Source organism: Suillus paluster, assembly GCF_016628075.1.
Source record: "Suillus paluster strain FC165 chromosome Unknown EDB91scaffold_11, whole genome shotgun sequence".
NCBI lineage: Eukaryota > Fungi > Basidiomycota > Agaricomycetes > Boletales > Suillaceae > Suillus > Suillus paluster.
The window spans coordinates 439610-455977 of record NW_024537571.1 but is presented as its reverse complement, the minus strand read 5'-3'; the positions used below and the strand labels follow the sequence as shown (position 1 = coordinate 455977).

The 16368-nt window shown below is 48.0% G+C and overlaps 6 protein-coding genes across 6 annotated transcripts; 2 read left to right on the top strand and 4 right to left on the bottom strand.

The window, feature by feature from the left end:
* Positions 1 to 132: 132 nt before the first annotated feature.
* EDB91DRAFT_1245592 (putative 1-pyrroline-5-carboxylate dehydrogenase) lies at positions 133 to 2230 on the bottom strand (the record flags this gene model as incomplete). The annotated part of the gene is made up of 11 exons (XM_041322566.1): positions 133 to 181; positions 233 to 327; positions 390 to 502; positions 556 to 766; positions 805 to 973; positions 1028 to 1476; positions 1536 to 1586; positions 1621 to 1736; positions 1788 to 1988; positions 2041 to 2054; positions 2112 to 2230. 11 exons carry the CDS (start codon positions 2228 to 2230, stop codon positions 133 to 135), a joined length of 1587 nt encoding a protein of 528 aa, XP_041180150.1.
* Positions 2231 to 4253: 2023 nt separating this feature from the next.
* On the top strand, positions 4254 to 5574 carry EDB91DRAFT_1198697 (ras family-domain-containing protein). Its single transcript, XM_041320628.1, has 7 exons — positions 4254 to 4393; positions 4459 to 4504; positions 4562 to 4636; positions 4687 to 4768; positions 4817 to 5010; positions 5060 to 5178; positions 5233 to 5574. Exons 1-7 carry the CDS (start codon positions 4385 to 4387, stop codon positions 5356 to 5358), a joined length of 651 nt encoding a protein of 216 aa, XP_041180149.1. The 5' UTR covers positions 4254 to 4384; the 3' UTR covers positions 5359 to 5574.
* A 1-nt stretch (position 5575) lies between these two features.
* EDB91DRAFT_1198694 (complex I intermediate-associated protein CIA30) lies at positions 5576 to 6689 on the bottom strand. The gene is made up of 5 exons (XM_041320627.1): positions 6524 to 6689; positions 6195 to 6466; positions 5938 to 6138; positions 5695 to 5884; positions 5576 to 5638 (listed from the first exon to the last, which is right to left on the bottom strand). Exons 1-5 carry the CDS (start codon positions 6591 to 6593, stop codon positions 5607 to 5609), a joined length of 765 nt encoding a protein of 254 aa, XP_041180148.1. The 5' UTR covers positions 6594 to 6689; the 3' UTR covers positions 5576 to 5606.
* Positions 6690 to 6843: 154 nt separating this feature from the next.
* Positions 6844 to 9680, bottom strand: EDB91DRAFT_1245589 (uncharacterized protein; the record flags this gene model as incomplete). The annotated part of the gene is made up of 9 exons (XM_041322565.1): positions 6844 to 8393; positions 8444 to 8554; positions 8606 to 8616; positions 8681 to 8844; positions 8894 to 8997; positions 9050 to 9202; positions 9255 to 9275; positions 9329 to 9569; positions 9621 to 9680. 9 exons carry the CDS (start codon positions 9678 to 9680, stop codon positions 6844 to 6846), a joined length of 2415 nt encoding a protein of 804 aa, XP_041180147.1.
* A 480-nt stretch (positions 9681 to 10160) lies between these two features.
* Positions 10161 to 12592, bottom strand: EDB91DRAFT_1048614 (uncharacterized protein; the record flags this gene model as incomplete). The annotated part of the gene is made up of 12 exons (XM_041313416.1): positions 10161 to 10717; positions 10771 to 10959; positions 11010 to 11029; positions 11084 to 11138; positions 11193 to 11206; positions 11260 to 11333; positions 11386 to 11442; positions 11495 to 11527; positions 11577 to 11606; positions 11670 to 12001; positions 12053 to 12131; positions 12203 to 12592. 12 exons carry the CDS (start codon positions 12590 to 12592, stop codon positions 10161 to 10163), a joined length of 1830 nt encoding a protein of 609 aa, XP_041180146.1.
* Positions 12593 to 15355: 2763 nt separating this feature from the next.
* On the top strand, positions 15356 to 16104 carry EDB91DRAFT_1245587 (uncharacterized protein; the record flags this gene model as incomplete). The annotated part of the gene is made up of 3 exons (XM_041322564.1): positions 15356 to 15770; positions 15823 to 15938; positions 15991 to 16104. 3 exons carry the CDS (start codon positions 15356 to 15358, stop codon positions 16102 to 16104), a joined length of 645 nt encoding a protein of 214 aa, XP_041180145.1.
* Positions 16105 to 16368: the final 264 nt, after the last annotated feature.

Here is a 16368-nt window from a genome sequence, read left to right as displayed (position 1 = left end):
TGGGGACAGTGCTCAGCAACGATCTTTATTGGCTAGTAACATTTCCTCGTTCACTGCTTCGCTAATCTACGGCGGTCCGGGGGTCGTGCGGTGAAGGTGTGGTATTGGAGTACACTGCCTGAGTCTACTGTATTAGATCTTCATCCCAATGTTAATGAGCACCGCTTTGACGTTGGTATAGCTGTCGGCTGGTAAGATCACGGGGTGTCGATCAGATCAAAAATTAACTTACTTCTCAAGAGCATATTCGCCCAGGTCTTTGCCTACGCCTGACTGCTTGAATCCACCAAATGGCAGTCCAAGGTCCGGCCAGTTAGTGAAGTTTACCTACGCACACGGAATCGGTGTGATCAGCTGATGAACATTTGCGGGAAATATCCCACACTTACCCACGCGGTGCCTGCCTCGATGTTACTTGCAACACGCATTGCTCTATCGATGTCCTTCGTGAAAACCGAGCAGGCGAGTCCATAAGTGGTGTTGTTTGCTTGTTCAATCACCTCTTTGACGCCGTGAAGTGACAGTTATTAACGGCAATGTGAAAGATAAGCGAACCTTCCTCCGTGGCAAACTTCATAACCGCTGCTACAGGACCAAATATTTCCTCCTTCACAATCTTCATATTGGGCTTGCAGCCCGTGAAAATAGTAGGCTGGATGAAATAACCTTCTGTTCCATGCCGCTTGCCACCAAGGTGAAGAGTTGCGCCTTCTGCTTGGCCAGATTTGATGTAATCCATAACGCGCTTACGTCGGAGTATCGGTGTCTATTAGAGACCGATATGTTCAGCTGCATGGCACTCACCTCAAATTGTCTCTCAGATATCTGAGGGCCCTGGAACGTGTCCGGGGAAAATGGATCACCCAAACGAAGATGCTGAGCGCTATGTGTGAACTTTTGTAGAAAGTCATCATAGATGCCGGCTTGCACGTAAATCCGAGACCCCGCAACACATATCTCTCCTTGGTTTGCGCTTCATGACCTTCAGGAACCATATAGAGAGGAATTCTGGAGACAGAAAACGCACAAAATACCACTAATAGCCCATTTGACAGCCTGTTCGACGTCTGCGTCGTCGAAAATTATGTTCGGACTCTTTCCGCCGAGCTCGAGGCTGATTTTCTTCAGGTTGCTTCTCGCGGCTGCTTCCATAATCTTCCTGCCTGTGAGAGTACTCCCAGTAAATGCGACCTTGTCGATGATCATATTTTCACAGATCGCTTGCCCCGCGGTGTCTCCATAGCCCGGCACGATGTTGATTACCCCAGGTGGGAAACCAGCTTCTTGGATCAGCGTGCACAAAAACAATGCGGAGAGGGGTGTGAACTCAGAGGGTTTCGCCACAGCGGCGTTTCCGCAAGCGAGTGCGGGGGCGAGTTTCATAACAAGCATGCTCACTAGCCGAAATGGGGTAAGCGCAGAATCGCGTTGTAAGCGTAAATACAAACGGGGAAAGTTCCATGGAACGATTGCGCCCTGGTCAGACGCTGGTGAGGACCTACTTAATTTACCACAAATTCACGACATTTACTCACAACAACTCCAATAGGCTCGTGGCGAGTAAAACCAATCTTGTCAAGGGTTGTCTAGAACTGGTCAAGAAGGATTTGTTGCAATTACCGATAGACATGCCTGGATGCTTTTGCCCTGTATCTTGTCAGCCCATCCCGCATAGTACCGTAGCAAAGAGACTGCAGTCGGTATATCCACCGCCTTTGCCGCGCAGAACGTCTTGCCTAGCAGAAGCAAATCAGTGGAATCCGATCAATAAGGAGTGTCTTACTGACCGACATTAAGGGCCTCGAGAGCAGCAAGATGTTCAATGTTGGCTTCGACAAGATCAGCGAGCTTATGAAGGAGTTTGCTTCTATCTGGTCCAGACACCTTCAAACCCCAGTGCTGTTTGTATGCTGTTCGTGCCGCTTGTACTGCAACCTCGATATCTTTACGGCATCCAACTGAAACTCGGGCGATAACCTTGCAAGTCGCTAGCGCACACTTTATCAACTTGATGAAAGCTATACGCTCAGGGAGTCATACCCGGATTGATCACACTGAATGAATCTCTGTCAGAAACATTGACCACTTATATTAACCACGAAGATACACACTCGATCGTCCCTTTATCAAGAGGGTCGACAAACTCACCATTGATGAACAGTTGTGTCGGGAAGGTGACTGCGCCCTTGTAAACGGGAGTATCGAACTGGTGCGTGAGAGTGGACGCCATCATTGTCACAAGAGGAAGTTGAAAACGAGGAAACCGGTCATCGCATACCTGGTTTATATGCACTCAAAACATAACGTATGGTGTCAAATGCAGAAAGGCTCCGAGATGTGATTGAAACATCCGATTACCATTTGAGTCCCCCGATGTGCTGCTCGGGTGGGCTTATGCATCGCTCGAGTCGCTTGTAAAATGGAGAATGAGTATACAACAGGGTATAACAAGGTGCTTGGGGTTAATATTGAGAATCTTGAGTTTGTATCTGCTGCACCGCGTGTGATGGCTGCATCTTTGTTGGTTTTTGTAGTTGGACTTGAAGCAATGGAGCCGAGCGGGATAACAGATGCATACCCAACTTGGTTAAACGCGAGAACGTAAGATTACGTTTCGAATGCTTGTCCCCAACGGCAGACAAACAAGCAAACACCATTGGCCAGCTGCAGCTGGGCTGAGGGTCAGTGAATATCCACGTGAATGAGACTTACCAATGCCAACCTTCGAAATAAGGCACCCATTCAATGCATATGGTGAATTCAAGCCTCTAGACGTGCAAAAAGAGTGCTGAAAACGCGACAAGGCAAGTGACTTCATTGAGGCGAGGAAGACGTTCTCAGTGCATGATTCAGCAACTATGACACTTCAAGGTGTTAGTGATCCGCCACGGTGCGAAAAGCATCCGAAAGTCATACTGATCTCGTGTACAGAGCGGTTCCGGTTCACGTGACGCATCGATGAATTTGTATACCTTGTCATATTGCATGACGGTAAGAGACAACGTCCCACTAGGTTGCATCGTATCATGATCATTTCGGAAATTCCATTCTACTCAGTGTTCTTTGGGTGAGTATGCAAAGTTTATTAGTCTCAGATTTAGGATGTCTCAGAACAACAAGGACTGTGTTTGTACTTGGCATACGAGTCAATAAACTTAGGTTTTCGTCATGTCACTGCGGCAGCTTACTGGAGCTCGTGTAGTCAGAGTTATCTAATATCGCCGTATGCTCTGGCTGCCTGGCGGTTGCCCCAAAATTTCAAGCAACTAAAGGCTGCTCTTTGAAGTTCCGACCTTTTTGGAACAGTGCAAGCAACGTGCCATTTCTAGCCCCTTACACCAATCAAAGGGCTAGCAGTGTCGGGAATCCTTCAAGCGCCAACGCGAAAGCCCACTCGTGCAGAAGTTCCTTGACGATGTTAGCGTGTGGCATAAAATTTGAAAGGCGCGTCTTTCCCTGGCAGCCGCTTCAAGGACCAACAAAGGCGCCGAGTGAAATCGCTGTCTTATGCACAGGTCAGTTGAAGATTCCTCGGAGGGCCTTGGAAACAGTGCATGCAGGCTGTATTATGCCGAGGCTGATTCATGCACGTATTAATCGCTTTCGCATTTAGAAGCTCCTTGCATAATTTAGGATAGTGCATAGGGTTGCTGTGCTTTGATTGCAGACATTTTTTGCTGATAAGGATGTGAGGTCGATGAGTAGGATATACCATGTGCTGCAGAGGGCTAATAGATCTATGAAAGATCCACAGGCAGTGAGTCGAAAGAACAGCATCAAAGACAGACCTTCCCATGATGCGGCGTGTTCACTCGAGATCGATGATAAGTAAAAGCGTTCCTGGGAACCTAGACCTGTACGATGAAGTTGCTGTAGGAGGGCACTGCACCAGAATTATCGTATCCTCAGGGGTCGAAGCTCTCCCAAAATAGATAGAACTAGAACGATCATACCGCGAGTAACGCTAATACGGGCACGAAGCCGGGCCCGGGGTAATTGCAGTACAATGAAAGATGCGACTACGAACGTAAATATTAGATCAACAAGTTGCAATTGCAGGCCCTAACCTTCACAATATCCACGACGATGGAAATAACTGAGAAAGGTTGAATCTGGGAGTTGGCAACCTGCTTTCCTGCGAAGACACAGGCCAAGAAAGATCATACCGATATCATGTGGATTCACAGCATAAAGATGCGCCACAATCCAGAATAAGAGTTTGGTCTTGTTTGGTTCTCGCGTGGCGTACATCAGCGTTATAATTGCTCGTGTGGAAGTTACGCTCATCATTCCCTCAGGTATCACCAAACTATCCTCTGCTTCCTTCCTTCCGGTTAGGCAAGTTCTTCCAAGTCTTAAATCTTTCTTGTTTACTTGATAAGCTATGTCGAGGGTAAGTGCTAAACTAACCATATTTGCGATCACCTACAAGAACTTACAACATGGCTGTGTTTATAGGCTCAGTTCTTGAGGGAGTATAAGCTGGTTGTTGTCGGTGGGGGTGGTGAGCGCCAAGCAGAAAATGCGACGAACTGCGTCTCATAACACTTGTTCCAACCAGGTGTCGGTAAATCTGCCCTCACCATTCAATTCATTCAAAGTCACTTCGTCGACGAATACGACCCCACAATCGAGGGTGCGGTGAATTTCTCTTTCATTCGAGTCCTTCACTAAATAGTGGCATAGACTCGTACCGCAAGCAATGCGTCATCGACGACGAGGTCGCATTGCTCGACGTCCTTGACACGGCTGGTCAGGAGGAATACGGGTAAATTATATTCCGCTGTTGGTAGTCCTTAACGCTCACACCCAACAGAGCTATGCGCGAGCAGTACATGCGCACTGGTGAAGGCTTCCTCCTCGTTTACTCTATCACCTCTCGCGATTCTTTCGAGGAAATTAGCACTTTCCATCAGCAGATTCTTCGTGTCAAGGATCAAGATTCGTTCCCTGTCATCGTCGTGGCCAACAAGTGTGATCTTGAGTATGAGCGACAAGTTGGAATGAATGGTAAGCCACGACTAATTTTTGGAATCACTCTTTTCCTAATAGTGAACAGAGGGTCGTGACCTTGCAAAGCACTTCGGCTGCAAGTTCATTGAAACATCAGCTAAGCAACGCATCAACGTTGATGAGGCGTTCAGCAACCTCGTTCGTGAGATAAGGAAGTACAACAAGGTATGAATATCCTCTCATTCTGACAAGTTTTATTCATGCGCTCTATCTTCGCAGGAGCAACAAACAGGCAGACCCGTGATGGCCAACTCCGGTGGCGGCGGACCTGGTGTCTACAGTGGTAAAGGCGATGCTAATGAGGGTGACCATGGCGGATGCTGCGGTGGTTGTGTGGTCGTATGAGAGCATCTATATACCTGCCTTTCCTTTTGCTTCCGGACACACTTCTACACCTCGCGCTCCCTACTGGCTGACATTTGGTATGCCTGTCACTTGTATGTCTTCTGCGGTTTTATCAATTCTCGGTAGGCCTATCAGTTACGATAAGTTGTATGGGCCGTTGTATATGTAATTTTATGATTATGGATAACAATTCTTTAGATGCTCATGCAAATTGTTTGTCTGAGTCCATTGTGGAATATACGTAGCATTCAAATGCCATGGGATGGATCCTTTTCTATCACTAATTTCATGGAGTCTTTAGCTCTCAATGCATCAATTCGAGTGAGAACCACTTACACGGAGGTCGCGTCACGTCTTCCTCATTCACTGCCCGAATGGAGTCAATGCCAAGGTCATAAGAACCTGAAACACCACTATTTCCCCCAAGTAGCGATATTCCAACAGTCCGTATCCGTTCGCGCATCATCGCAATCTGATACTGTACCATTTCACCCGTATTCGTCAGTATAAAGTTCTCAAACGGTATCTTAAAACATTGCGATCAGTTTGTGCAAATATCAGAGTATGAATTGGACACACGAATACATCTTCCCAACCACCATCATTCCGTTGGAAGTAGAGTCTATGCTGCCACAGGTCCGTCGTGATCGGCCCGTCGGTCTGTAAGTTCACAAAGTACGAGTTGCGCAACCGGGGATCACCGCCGAGGCGTAGCCTCAGGGCAAGGAATTGGTGATTCGAGACGTCGTCGACCATCTCACCAAAGAGTGTCGGGCGGGGCTAGCATAGACGCCAAGTAAAGTGGGTGCGATAGTATAGCTCGGAATAGCGTTTACCTGGGACCGGAAACCAGCATATCCACCTCTAATTCTCCCTTGCAGCTCCGGCTTGACATTAAGTCTCATCTCACCCCAAAAACGACCCGTAGCTGTGCTCCCGCTGCCCTTGTTACGTTCCGGGGATTCATCAAGCTCCAAATGAACCTTGGACGTGCCACCAATATCTGCGTCGCACCCAGTCGCGAACTGTTCGATATCCTGTTTAGAGTTCATCCTGAAGAGCGTTAAAGGTGCTCTTGAAGGCCCGTCTGCGCCCTCCATACGAAGTACTGTGTAAATAGCATTGTCAGTTTTGTGGTCATGATGTAACATTAAAAGACGCGTGCTTTTGATGCTGCTGTCTCTGATCAGCTTCGTTGACCTGTTCAGATATGTTGCCCAGTTGGATAGCGCCATGGTTGGTGCAGAGTTGGTGGCTTGTGCCGGGATATGAGAGCAAGAGAAGAGCAGGACTTTTAATACGTCATGTCTACCATCTTGGGTAAGTCCAATATTATTATTGTCGATCGAAGCAAGTCCGTTAAAAGTCGTTCAATTGCAAGAAGGGTCAAAAGAATGCTTAATAGTGAAAGGCGATTGTAATTAATTAGTATGTAAATCGTATCTAAAGCAGAGTCCAGAACGTTCAGTATCGTGAATCCATCCCTCATGTCCGCAACCAAGGCGGAAGACCCGACAGCTTTCCCGCCAAATTGCCTGGTAGAAGTGTAGGCGGTATCTGAACGCGACGTAGAGGAGGAACTTCCTGCCTCTTTGGAACATTCTCTACGCTTGCCTGATCACCCTTGACCGCGCTTGCGCCAAGAACAAGCGATGCATATGTAGACATGGCCTCTATGGCCGGAGGTTGACTTGTGGTAACAGCACTCTCCTGCGACCAGACTGTCGTCCATGTCGCTCTCCCACTTTGCAGAGCCTGCCTGCGGGTGCCGAAAGAAAGGGAAGAAGAGGATTCGGAATCGATGCTGTCCTCCCCTTCAATAGTATTGTCACGTGTCGGTGGAAGGCTCGGCAGGGCCTTCCCACTTCCTTCCTCGAATGTGTTGCTCGAATATGCGCTTTCAGGGCTGCTCAGAGAGGAAGATGTAGAAGATATGGATGAGAGCGAAGAGAGTGAAACATGTCGTTCATAGGAGACAGTGGGTGCAACAGGATCAGGGAGGCGGCTACGTTCACTTGAAGATGAAGATCCTACACTGTTGTGAGGGAATTGAGGTAACGGTCGGAGGACGGCGCGGGAACGAGATGTGGCATCCTTTTCCACTGGAGGAGGCAAAGCTCTGCGTTTCCCTTTATCGACCTTCTGAGAAGCCTTAACCTCTGTGGTGATAGCAGGTAGAGGTCGAACAGCAGGCACAATAGGAGTGATATCAGTGAGATCCAATGGGGAGGGTCTGCGTCTTCCAGCAGCGGTTATAGAAGGTACGCGGAATCGCGAGACAGATTTGTCTGTTGGACTCTTACCAGACGGGGACGCAGCAACGGGTGAAAGCGACTGCCCAATAGGAAGAGCGGAAGTCAATTTATCGCTACCTTTCGACCGTGGCCCAAATACGGACTTGCGTCTCGGGCTCCCAAAGGCCGCAGTGAACTGCCTCATGATGGGAGGAGGGTTCGTGGATTGGACAGGCGCAGATGTGATTGGAGAGGCGGTGAGCATTGATGCAACAGCAGAACGAGGCGCAGGCGATAGGCTGACAGTCACAAGGGTCGTTTTGGCTGTGTGGACCTCAGCCATAGGCAAGTCGAGGCGAAGGTTGCGACCCATGAGACTCCCTTCAGATGCGGCGCCGAGTTGACGGTTGAGCTCGGCAGCAGGGAGAATGGTACGAGGCAGAGACAGCATCGACTCGCCCTGCCTGACCCTCATATGGTGATACCTCGAGGGTTTCCTCTTGGTGCTCAGCAGTTGGGTCGTAGAATCAAGACTTGCGCTGGACGAGTTACGGGAGTGCTGTCTAACTACCGGAAAATCTGACAGCGAGACTGGGGATATTGTCTTAGAGTCATCATTATACAGGGGCAAAAGCGGTCCTTTGGGCATGTGAGCAGCCGGGGGAAGAATAGGCGATTCGTCGAAAGCGTCATTTCCAAAAGTCTTCTCTGTGTCGACCTGGATCTTTGGGACTGCCAGACCGTGGAAAACTGGACTGAGCACGCGGAAGGTGTTGTACAAGAGACCGACGTTAACAAGCCCTAAAAACCGATCAGTAATCACGACGCACTCAGAATTCCGTACCACCAACCAAGCATAAAGGAGCATACATGCGCAAAAATATCTGCTCCAAATGAAATAGTACGACCGGAGACTTGCGTCAGGTTTGCAACCGTGAACGGCAACAAGAGGAAGACAAATGCTAGACAAGAAGTCACAATGAAAGAACTCATACAGACGCGAGGTCACGAACCAATAGGGTACCTGCATTACACAGATGAATGATGTGGATAAGCAGTAATGCACAGGAACTCACCAAAACATCGACTTCGCGATAGCTCCTATGAAGCGTTGGTATTCCTTGGAGTCGTTCACAGCACACCATTGGGACTTGCACGTGATCTTCGTGCTCCCTTTGACATGTAGAATGCCCCGAAGATCAAGGAAGATCAAGGCGTAAAGAATGACCGAAAGTACAGACCCGAGGATGACCTGTTCACAATTTTTAGACCCTGAGAGCTCAGACTGAAATAAACCGTACTGGAAAAGCTTCGAGCCCAAATATCTTGCCGGGATGTGCCATCGTAACACCACAAGAGACGGTGATTGGGCCATAGACACCAGCCTCGCTGAGAGGTGCCAGTGCTACAGATATAAACATGAGACAAATCAATTGTTGACGTCGTACGCCGCTTACCAATCACAAGCGATATAATCCATCCAAAGGCGATGACCGCGACGCTCAGCCAGTTAATTTGATAGATGCGAAACACCAGAGAGTTGCATGTGTGGAGACCAATAGCAACAGAGAAGAAACAAGTGGACCAGTTACCGATCTGCATGAGGACAGCTGATCACAAGACCACTTAGTGTTTGATCACAGTATCGTTCGTTGGGATTACCTTGAGAAGAGCACATGAAACCTGATAGTTGTCAGTACAATGCATGTAGGTGGTGTGAAGACCGAAAACACTACCTTGATGAATCCCAGACTGTCTGACCCAGTAAAACTCCATGAGCCCAGCTGCGGTGAGGAAAACATTGCTCAAAACAAGGGAGGCAGCATAGTGGCCCAGTTGAGTACGGAAGAACAAGTTCTCCGGGGCTCTGCATATCGTCGCGTTACGCCGGAATGAGGGGATAACCACAAAACGGATACTCCTGAAAACTATGAAAGCGAGCGCTAAAGCAGATAGCAAGGCAAATACGGGAACAACCTAATTATGAGAATTAGACGCTATTCGCGATAAGGAATGCGGACAACTCACAATTAGTCCTTTTGCCTGAGCACCAGAGAAGGGCGTGAAAAGTGATACATTCGAAGGCATGATAATGAATGACGTCGTGTCCCTCAAGGACTCTTGAAATGAAAAAGGTCAAGTAAACGGCCTGCTGTCCCGGACAGAGGAGAATGAACGAAAGATGACGGACTAGCCGCGGAAATGTGCCTCTCAGAGGACGAAAGGTGGGACACAGTCCGCAGGAAGAGATTCGAAGATGAAACGATGACGAACAAACGAACGAACGAACGAACGACAGCGTCTTCGAAAGTTCATTTCTCCCTTCATATGACTGTGCCGGCAAGGGATTGATCGCGCAAGATAGCACGCTTGTTGCTTTGAATAACTGGCCAATGATAGTGACGATCAATCAAAACTGCCACAGACCACACCGCTTTCAAAAACAGATTACACACCTGTGCAAAAACCTGTGCACACGCTACCGATCCAACTCATTTGCTCGCAGAGGCGTGATTATCGTACATACATCATTATGGCTTTCTCCGACAGAACCAATCACTAAGGTGCCTACTTCTTGATGAAAAACTTTGCAATTCCCTTTGGTTCCACTTTCTTCCGTTTCGAGGATAAACCGCGAGATACAGGCACAGACCCGACATCGCTCTTTGCCAGATCCTGTGCGAAATGAAAGTCATCATGCTCCGATCGTAACGCTGCCAATCGCTGTGATACTTCGATGGGACCACCTGTCGCTTGGCCTCCTCGAAGCGCGATCGTCTTACTACATCGTGGACATTTGAATGAAACAGCCTCAACATCGCTCACCCCAGGTGGATCCTGGCTGGAGTCCTCGGCCGAGCCCAGATGCTCATCTTCCTCGCGTGGACGTTTAAGGGATGGTTGCTGTTGGGTGTCTCGAGTTGTGAAGAACCCTTCAATGCTTTTCTGGCCTATCTCAGCCTTCTCTAGGCCAGCAAATGCCAGCTGAACCGATGTAACATTGACGGTCTTGGTATCACCAGTAAGCTCTTTCCAGAGCTTATCCGCAGCGGTCGCAATCACGTCCACTGTCACGTTCCGGACGAAAGGAAATGTAGCTTGTTTGGATCGTGATGTTTCATATCCTAACATGTGCCTAGTTCAACGAGAAACATTCGGTTCTGTAAGATCAAATCACCTTTGCGAGTATGGAGCACAATAGTCTTCGGCCAGAGTGTCGGCATCGACTCCCTTGCATCATTGAGTCGCAACGCTAGCTCTGCGGCAAGGACTCGGATCCATTGGTGTCCATCCGAGGGTCGGGTTATTGGTTTCGGAAGGTTTTTGGACGCCAACATGCTCTTGAACAGCGCAGACTTTTCTTTGACTGCAACCTGTTTGTAAATGTGAAAGGGTAGCTAGGTTACATTGAAATACCTTCAGTGCGATCAATGCCACTAGTGTCGCATCATAGATAAACGTTCGCCAGCGATAGAAAACGGATATCTTACCGAAGAAATTCGTATACCCACAGCGCATTTTCACCGAACTTGCTTTGGATTTCGTCTGCCATATATAAGAAAACAGAAATGGATGGAAGTCGGTATTTCTTTTTCTCACCTAGTGACACTGTTCTGTCGTGGGGTCAGTAATGGGGAGAAATTGAGAAGAATCACACATTGCTTACAGCAAGTCACCCACAGTTGAAACATCATACTCTTTCGCTAGGGCGTCGCCGAGCTTTCCACCAAGGAAGCGAATCTGGCGTGTCTTGCGTCAAGACAGTCGACATCCCTCAAGCTTACAGACATACCTTTTGGAAGGCTAGAGGACGAAGATAATTTGGAATGGCATCATTCCGGAGGATAGTCTATGCATCTATATTTACTTATCGGTGCCAACACGGAAAGTAGAAAACTGACTTGACTGTTGGGCTTCTTGTAAGAGGCACAGAGCTGTGAAAGCAGACTGAGTGCAATCGACTGAAGCACGAGAAGCACAGACCTTCGCAAGGAACTTATTTCGAGCAATCCCCTGCATCATTCATTGCGCGTGAGATTGTCACGAGCTGACTGACAAGGACGAAAATCCGCCTACAGCAGAAGTTGTATAGCCTAGCTTTGAATGTATGTCTTCGCGAATCTTTTGCATCAGCTCTGCGGCAATTGATAACGCCACATCGTGCCATGTCGTGCTACTATCAGTTTCAAAATTAGAATGTTCACTAGCAGTATCAGTGCCTTCTGACGGCGTGACCGGGATGACACTTCCAAGACCATCCCAATTTACCGGAGGCGGTGGTGGTAGTGGGCTGTCTGACCCGTCCAGGGCATCGGCAGGAACTTGGGCAAGGTACGGATATCGTTCAAGTAACCTTTCTCTCACAGGACGGGTAAAGTCTATGAATGCTTCGTCAATGGAAGCTTTCTCTTGCTTTGGCGTTAGTCAACCATAATAAATAAACTTCATGCGCATCTCACCAACTTCACCGGTTGGAAGAGCCTCTTTAAACATGGTAATAATCTTGTTACTTTCACGTCGATATAGATCCAAGGAAACCTTTTGAAATATACAACACCCAATGGTCAACTTCTGGTCGCGTCCGTGGCGTTAGAGGATGCAAAACACACCTTGTGAGTACGCGTATCAACATCCTCCCAGTAGCCGGGCTCCTTTTCGCCCTCCTTGTAAGTCGCGACATGCACAGCAAGTAGATTGGGACATTTCTTCTTGGCATCTTTGATTTTATCCATGCGGGATATGCCAAATTCGCGCGCAGGGTAGCTCACTGCTATGAGACTCTCCCATTGTTGTACGACGATGGGTACGCTCGGGTCGAGCCCAAGTCGGACGCGTTCGCAGGCAGCATAGAATGCATCACTATCGCATAGGGCAACGACGCGAAGCGGATCTCTGACACCGAGGTTATTAGATAGAATGTGTCTGTAAGTTATGGTTGGTCGCAAGTCGTCGTAATCTTGGTTTGTGGCCTTTGCTTTGCCTTTCCAGGGAGAGTTCATGTTGGGCCTTGGTTAACGAAGCTGGCAAAACCAGGAAAAGATGTGCCACACAGAGGCCAAATCGGGAGGACCCCTTTTCTATAATACCACGCGAGCCGCTTGACCACCGTGATAGCGTTACTTGACCGCCTTCTTTTTGTGCGTCGTCTTCAAAGCCTTGTCAACTTCTTGCGATGGCCTTAAAGTATAACAAAGGAATTACTTCAGCGTTCGTGATTTCCTTTCTGCGATTTTCTGTCCTCCCATGAAAGTTTCCTACAGATGTCCCCAGCCTGTTCACCTCGGGTGACTGTTGGAATGACGTGGCAACATGAAGGATATTAAGCCTCTCGCCCAGCCATCTTTCCTCGCAATGTCTGCCAGAATGTATGTATAGTCTGCAAATGCAACTCTAGCAAACATCACGAATTTTTTCTCCTTCATTTTCGTCATCGGGGTCCCTCAGAACCTGCGATCACAATCCTAGTTTAGACCGCACACAAGTTACCAATTCTGCACAAAACAATATCAATATGTCTCATCAGAAGAGGCGACGCAGTGACCAGTCATCATCCATAATTACATCTTCAGCTTCTCGAACCTAGTATGCTTACATTTGCACTACCTCGAACAGAGGTTCTGCCATTCGATTCTGCCTATCTTACTTGAAGCAAATACCGGGTCCAGGGGTGCCCGTACTACGTAGGGTCATTGCGCATGCTAGAAATGTGAGATTGCTGGAGTACTATTCTAACGAGTCACCAAATCACATGTTCGATTGTACTGAACGTCAATTATTTTCTTTTTTTCGTCTTCTTTACATCAATTGAACCCTTGAACAGTTCTAGTGCACCCTCGTCTCGTGCGCTCTTGCATGTGCCGACCCTTGTGCACGTTATTGCACTGCACACCCGCGCTTCCCTCCCTCACCATATTACCCGATATAACTTCGAAGTTGTCACGTCACCTTCTTGACGTCTGCCTCGTCGGTGTTGAGCAGTTATTTTCTCTCTCCATTCTGTCTCAGATACACAAATAAGTCTCTGCTATACGTATCCACTTCTTTCACGCCTAGATGCTCTCGAGGACATCGAAGCTAGCCGATCCGATTCAAAGTCCTCCCCTATAACTAGCTAGCAACTCACGCGTCGTACCATCAACCATACTGCACCGATGCGAAAGCAGAAACACGACTCACTGTAGTTCACTGTCGCAACATGCCACTCACGCATTCACACATACCCAGAAGATCTACCATGCCGGTGAGTCATGTGGTTAGATCCAGGACGCAAATTACTCATACTCACCCCAAATGGGCCCTCTGGCCCGCAATCCGATCCAGGGCAGCACTTTGAAAAGTAGCACAACCAAGGACAATTTTCACTGCCACTGCTAGGTATTGATGCTGCAGATGTTGATGCTGTCAAAGCAGCAACAACTGCGAGGACAAAGGAGAAACGCATTGTTTGTGAGAATGTGATATAGAATCAAATAAATCTGAAGGAGACAGGGAAGACGGCTTGCTTTTATATGCTGAATATTGTTCTTCGTGGCGATGTAGGAAGAACCGATCTACCCTTTTGAACAGATGATATCTGCAATGCCAGCAGATTGCCACCTAAGATCTGTCTTGTGACACAAGGTCTATTGGCAATTTGGCACGGAACAAAATATCATGTTTGCGAAGCAAGGTCAATGCCAGCTCGGATCCGCTATCGGGAACAAACCAATGTTTCCTTTCATAGCTTTTTCATGTCATCTTGATTTTTTAGCTACAAACTTACGCATCAACTTGTCATCAGAATACTCCCTAACATCTCGTATCGCCTTTCCGCACCTCTCTGCACGCTGTCAAGTTCAAATTGTTGAGGCCCCACCACACCAAGCTGCGGTATCTCAGGCACGATATTGTTGACCGTGACGAACAGAACAATATTTTAGCTTTGAAGTTCTGCTCTAATTATTTTTACGTGGGTTTTGGTTAGCTTAACATGTTGTTTATCGACGACCATCCACCACATCGCTGGCTCCCTGTTTTGACGACAACGATTTACATTTCACTCACGGTCACCGTCATCGACCCCTGTCATTTTGCACCCATCGTCTGCAGTGGTCAGGGCACACGCGAATTTTGCAATTGCCGTTAATTTCGCCCACGCTGTAAATCAAATGTAGGGATCTCACTTTGGGTAGCTGCTAATAACCATTTGTGAGGATATTTAACAGTCTCCGCGGTCACTAGTATGAAGAGCCAATACTTACTATCGGGAGGTATGATAAGGTCGGATGTGTTGAACTTGAATCGAGCAAACGAGAGTTAAACGTCTTTAGCAAGCCTCAGCGCGACTGGGGTACATAGCATGTCGACGACGTAGTAGTTTATGTATCGAGGTTATTGGATAGAACGTGTCTGTCATTTATGGTCGGTCGCAAGTCGTCATAATCTGATGCCTTTCCAGCAAGAGTTCATCGAAGCTGGCAAAACCAGGACCACCCATAGGCCAAATCGGGAGGACCCCTTTTAGTACCAGGCGAGCCGGCGTTGCTTGAGCGCCTTGAAGTTTTCGCGCGTCGTCTTCCAAACCTTGTCAATTTGCGACGGCCTTCAAGTATGACCAAAGGAACTATTTCAGCATTCGTGGTTTCCTTTCTGCGATTTTCTGTCCTCCCATGCCAAAGTTTCCTACGTACTGATGTCCCCGACCTGTTCATGTCAGGTTAAGGCTGTCAGTTTGATGTGATAGAATGAAGGATGATCCTCTCGGCCGGCCGTCTTCCCTCACAATGTCTGCTCGGACGTATGGTGTATTGCAAATGCAACTCCAGCAAAAAACGCGAATTTTTGCTCCTCTATTTTCGTCATTGGAGTCCCTCAGAGCCTGCGATCACAATCATAGTTATAGACCGCCGCACCCCCGACACGGATTCTGCACAGAACAATGCCTCATCAGAAGAGGTGATGCAGTTATCATCCACAATTCCCTCCTGTTCCTCGAGCCTATGATTGCATTTGTATCACCCCGAATACAGGTTCTGCCATTCGATTCCACCTGTCTACAACATATGGCTCGTACAAGGAACTTTGCACCCTCGATTTTCCCATTTCTGGGTCCCCTTCGGCCATTTAAACACCTGTTCTCTTATCAGTTGTACGCCAGCACACTCCCAATTACCATCCGTACCAAGACCCATCCCATTGGTATGCTCATACTATCTGGGAGGTTGTAAAACAGCTCTTCCCAGATTGTTAGGGTGCTCTCATTACGTTTCCAAGGCAGAGAAGGTGGACAGCGTGGAGGTGATATGCGAGGAATATCGCATGGAGTGTGCGCGCATTGAAGACGAAGCGGAACAGAAGAGGAAGGCAGTGAGCTCTTCCTGAAATTAGTCTCAATATATTTACTTACTAGTTCTTCTAGATTTGGATGGAAGGCCGGGCCCAAGCTCAAGCAGAAGTTCAAGCACTGGTAGCAGAACTTCGAGCAGAAAGGGATCGATTGCAAGCGAAACTAGCCGAGTTGGAGAGCCGTTGAGCCCCGCGACAAGTACTCGATGGTATGGGCTCAGTCGTTGCCTATCTATTCCGTGTTTTGCCTTATAATCGATACCTCGTTGCCCTCGCCATCTTGTTTTCAACAGTGTAATGTACCCTGTGCTCTTTCGAGAATCGACTCCGATGGAATGTTCTTTGGACACGCCAATAACCATAAAAGAGTTTGTCGTTCGAGGATGGTATACACTGTTCCCGAGTAAGAATACGGTAGACCACCGCGCTGTATTGGTTTTGCCAGAATAGA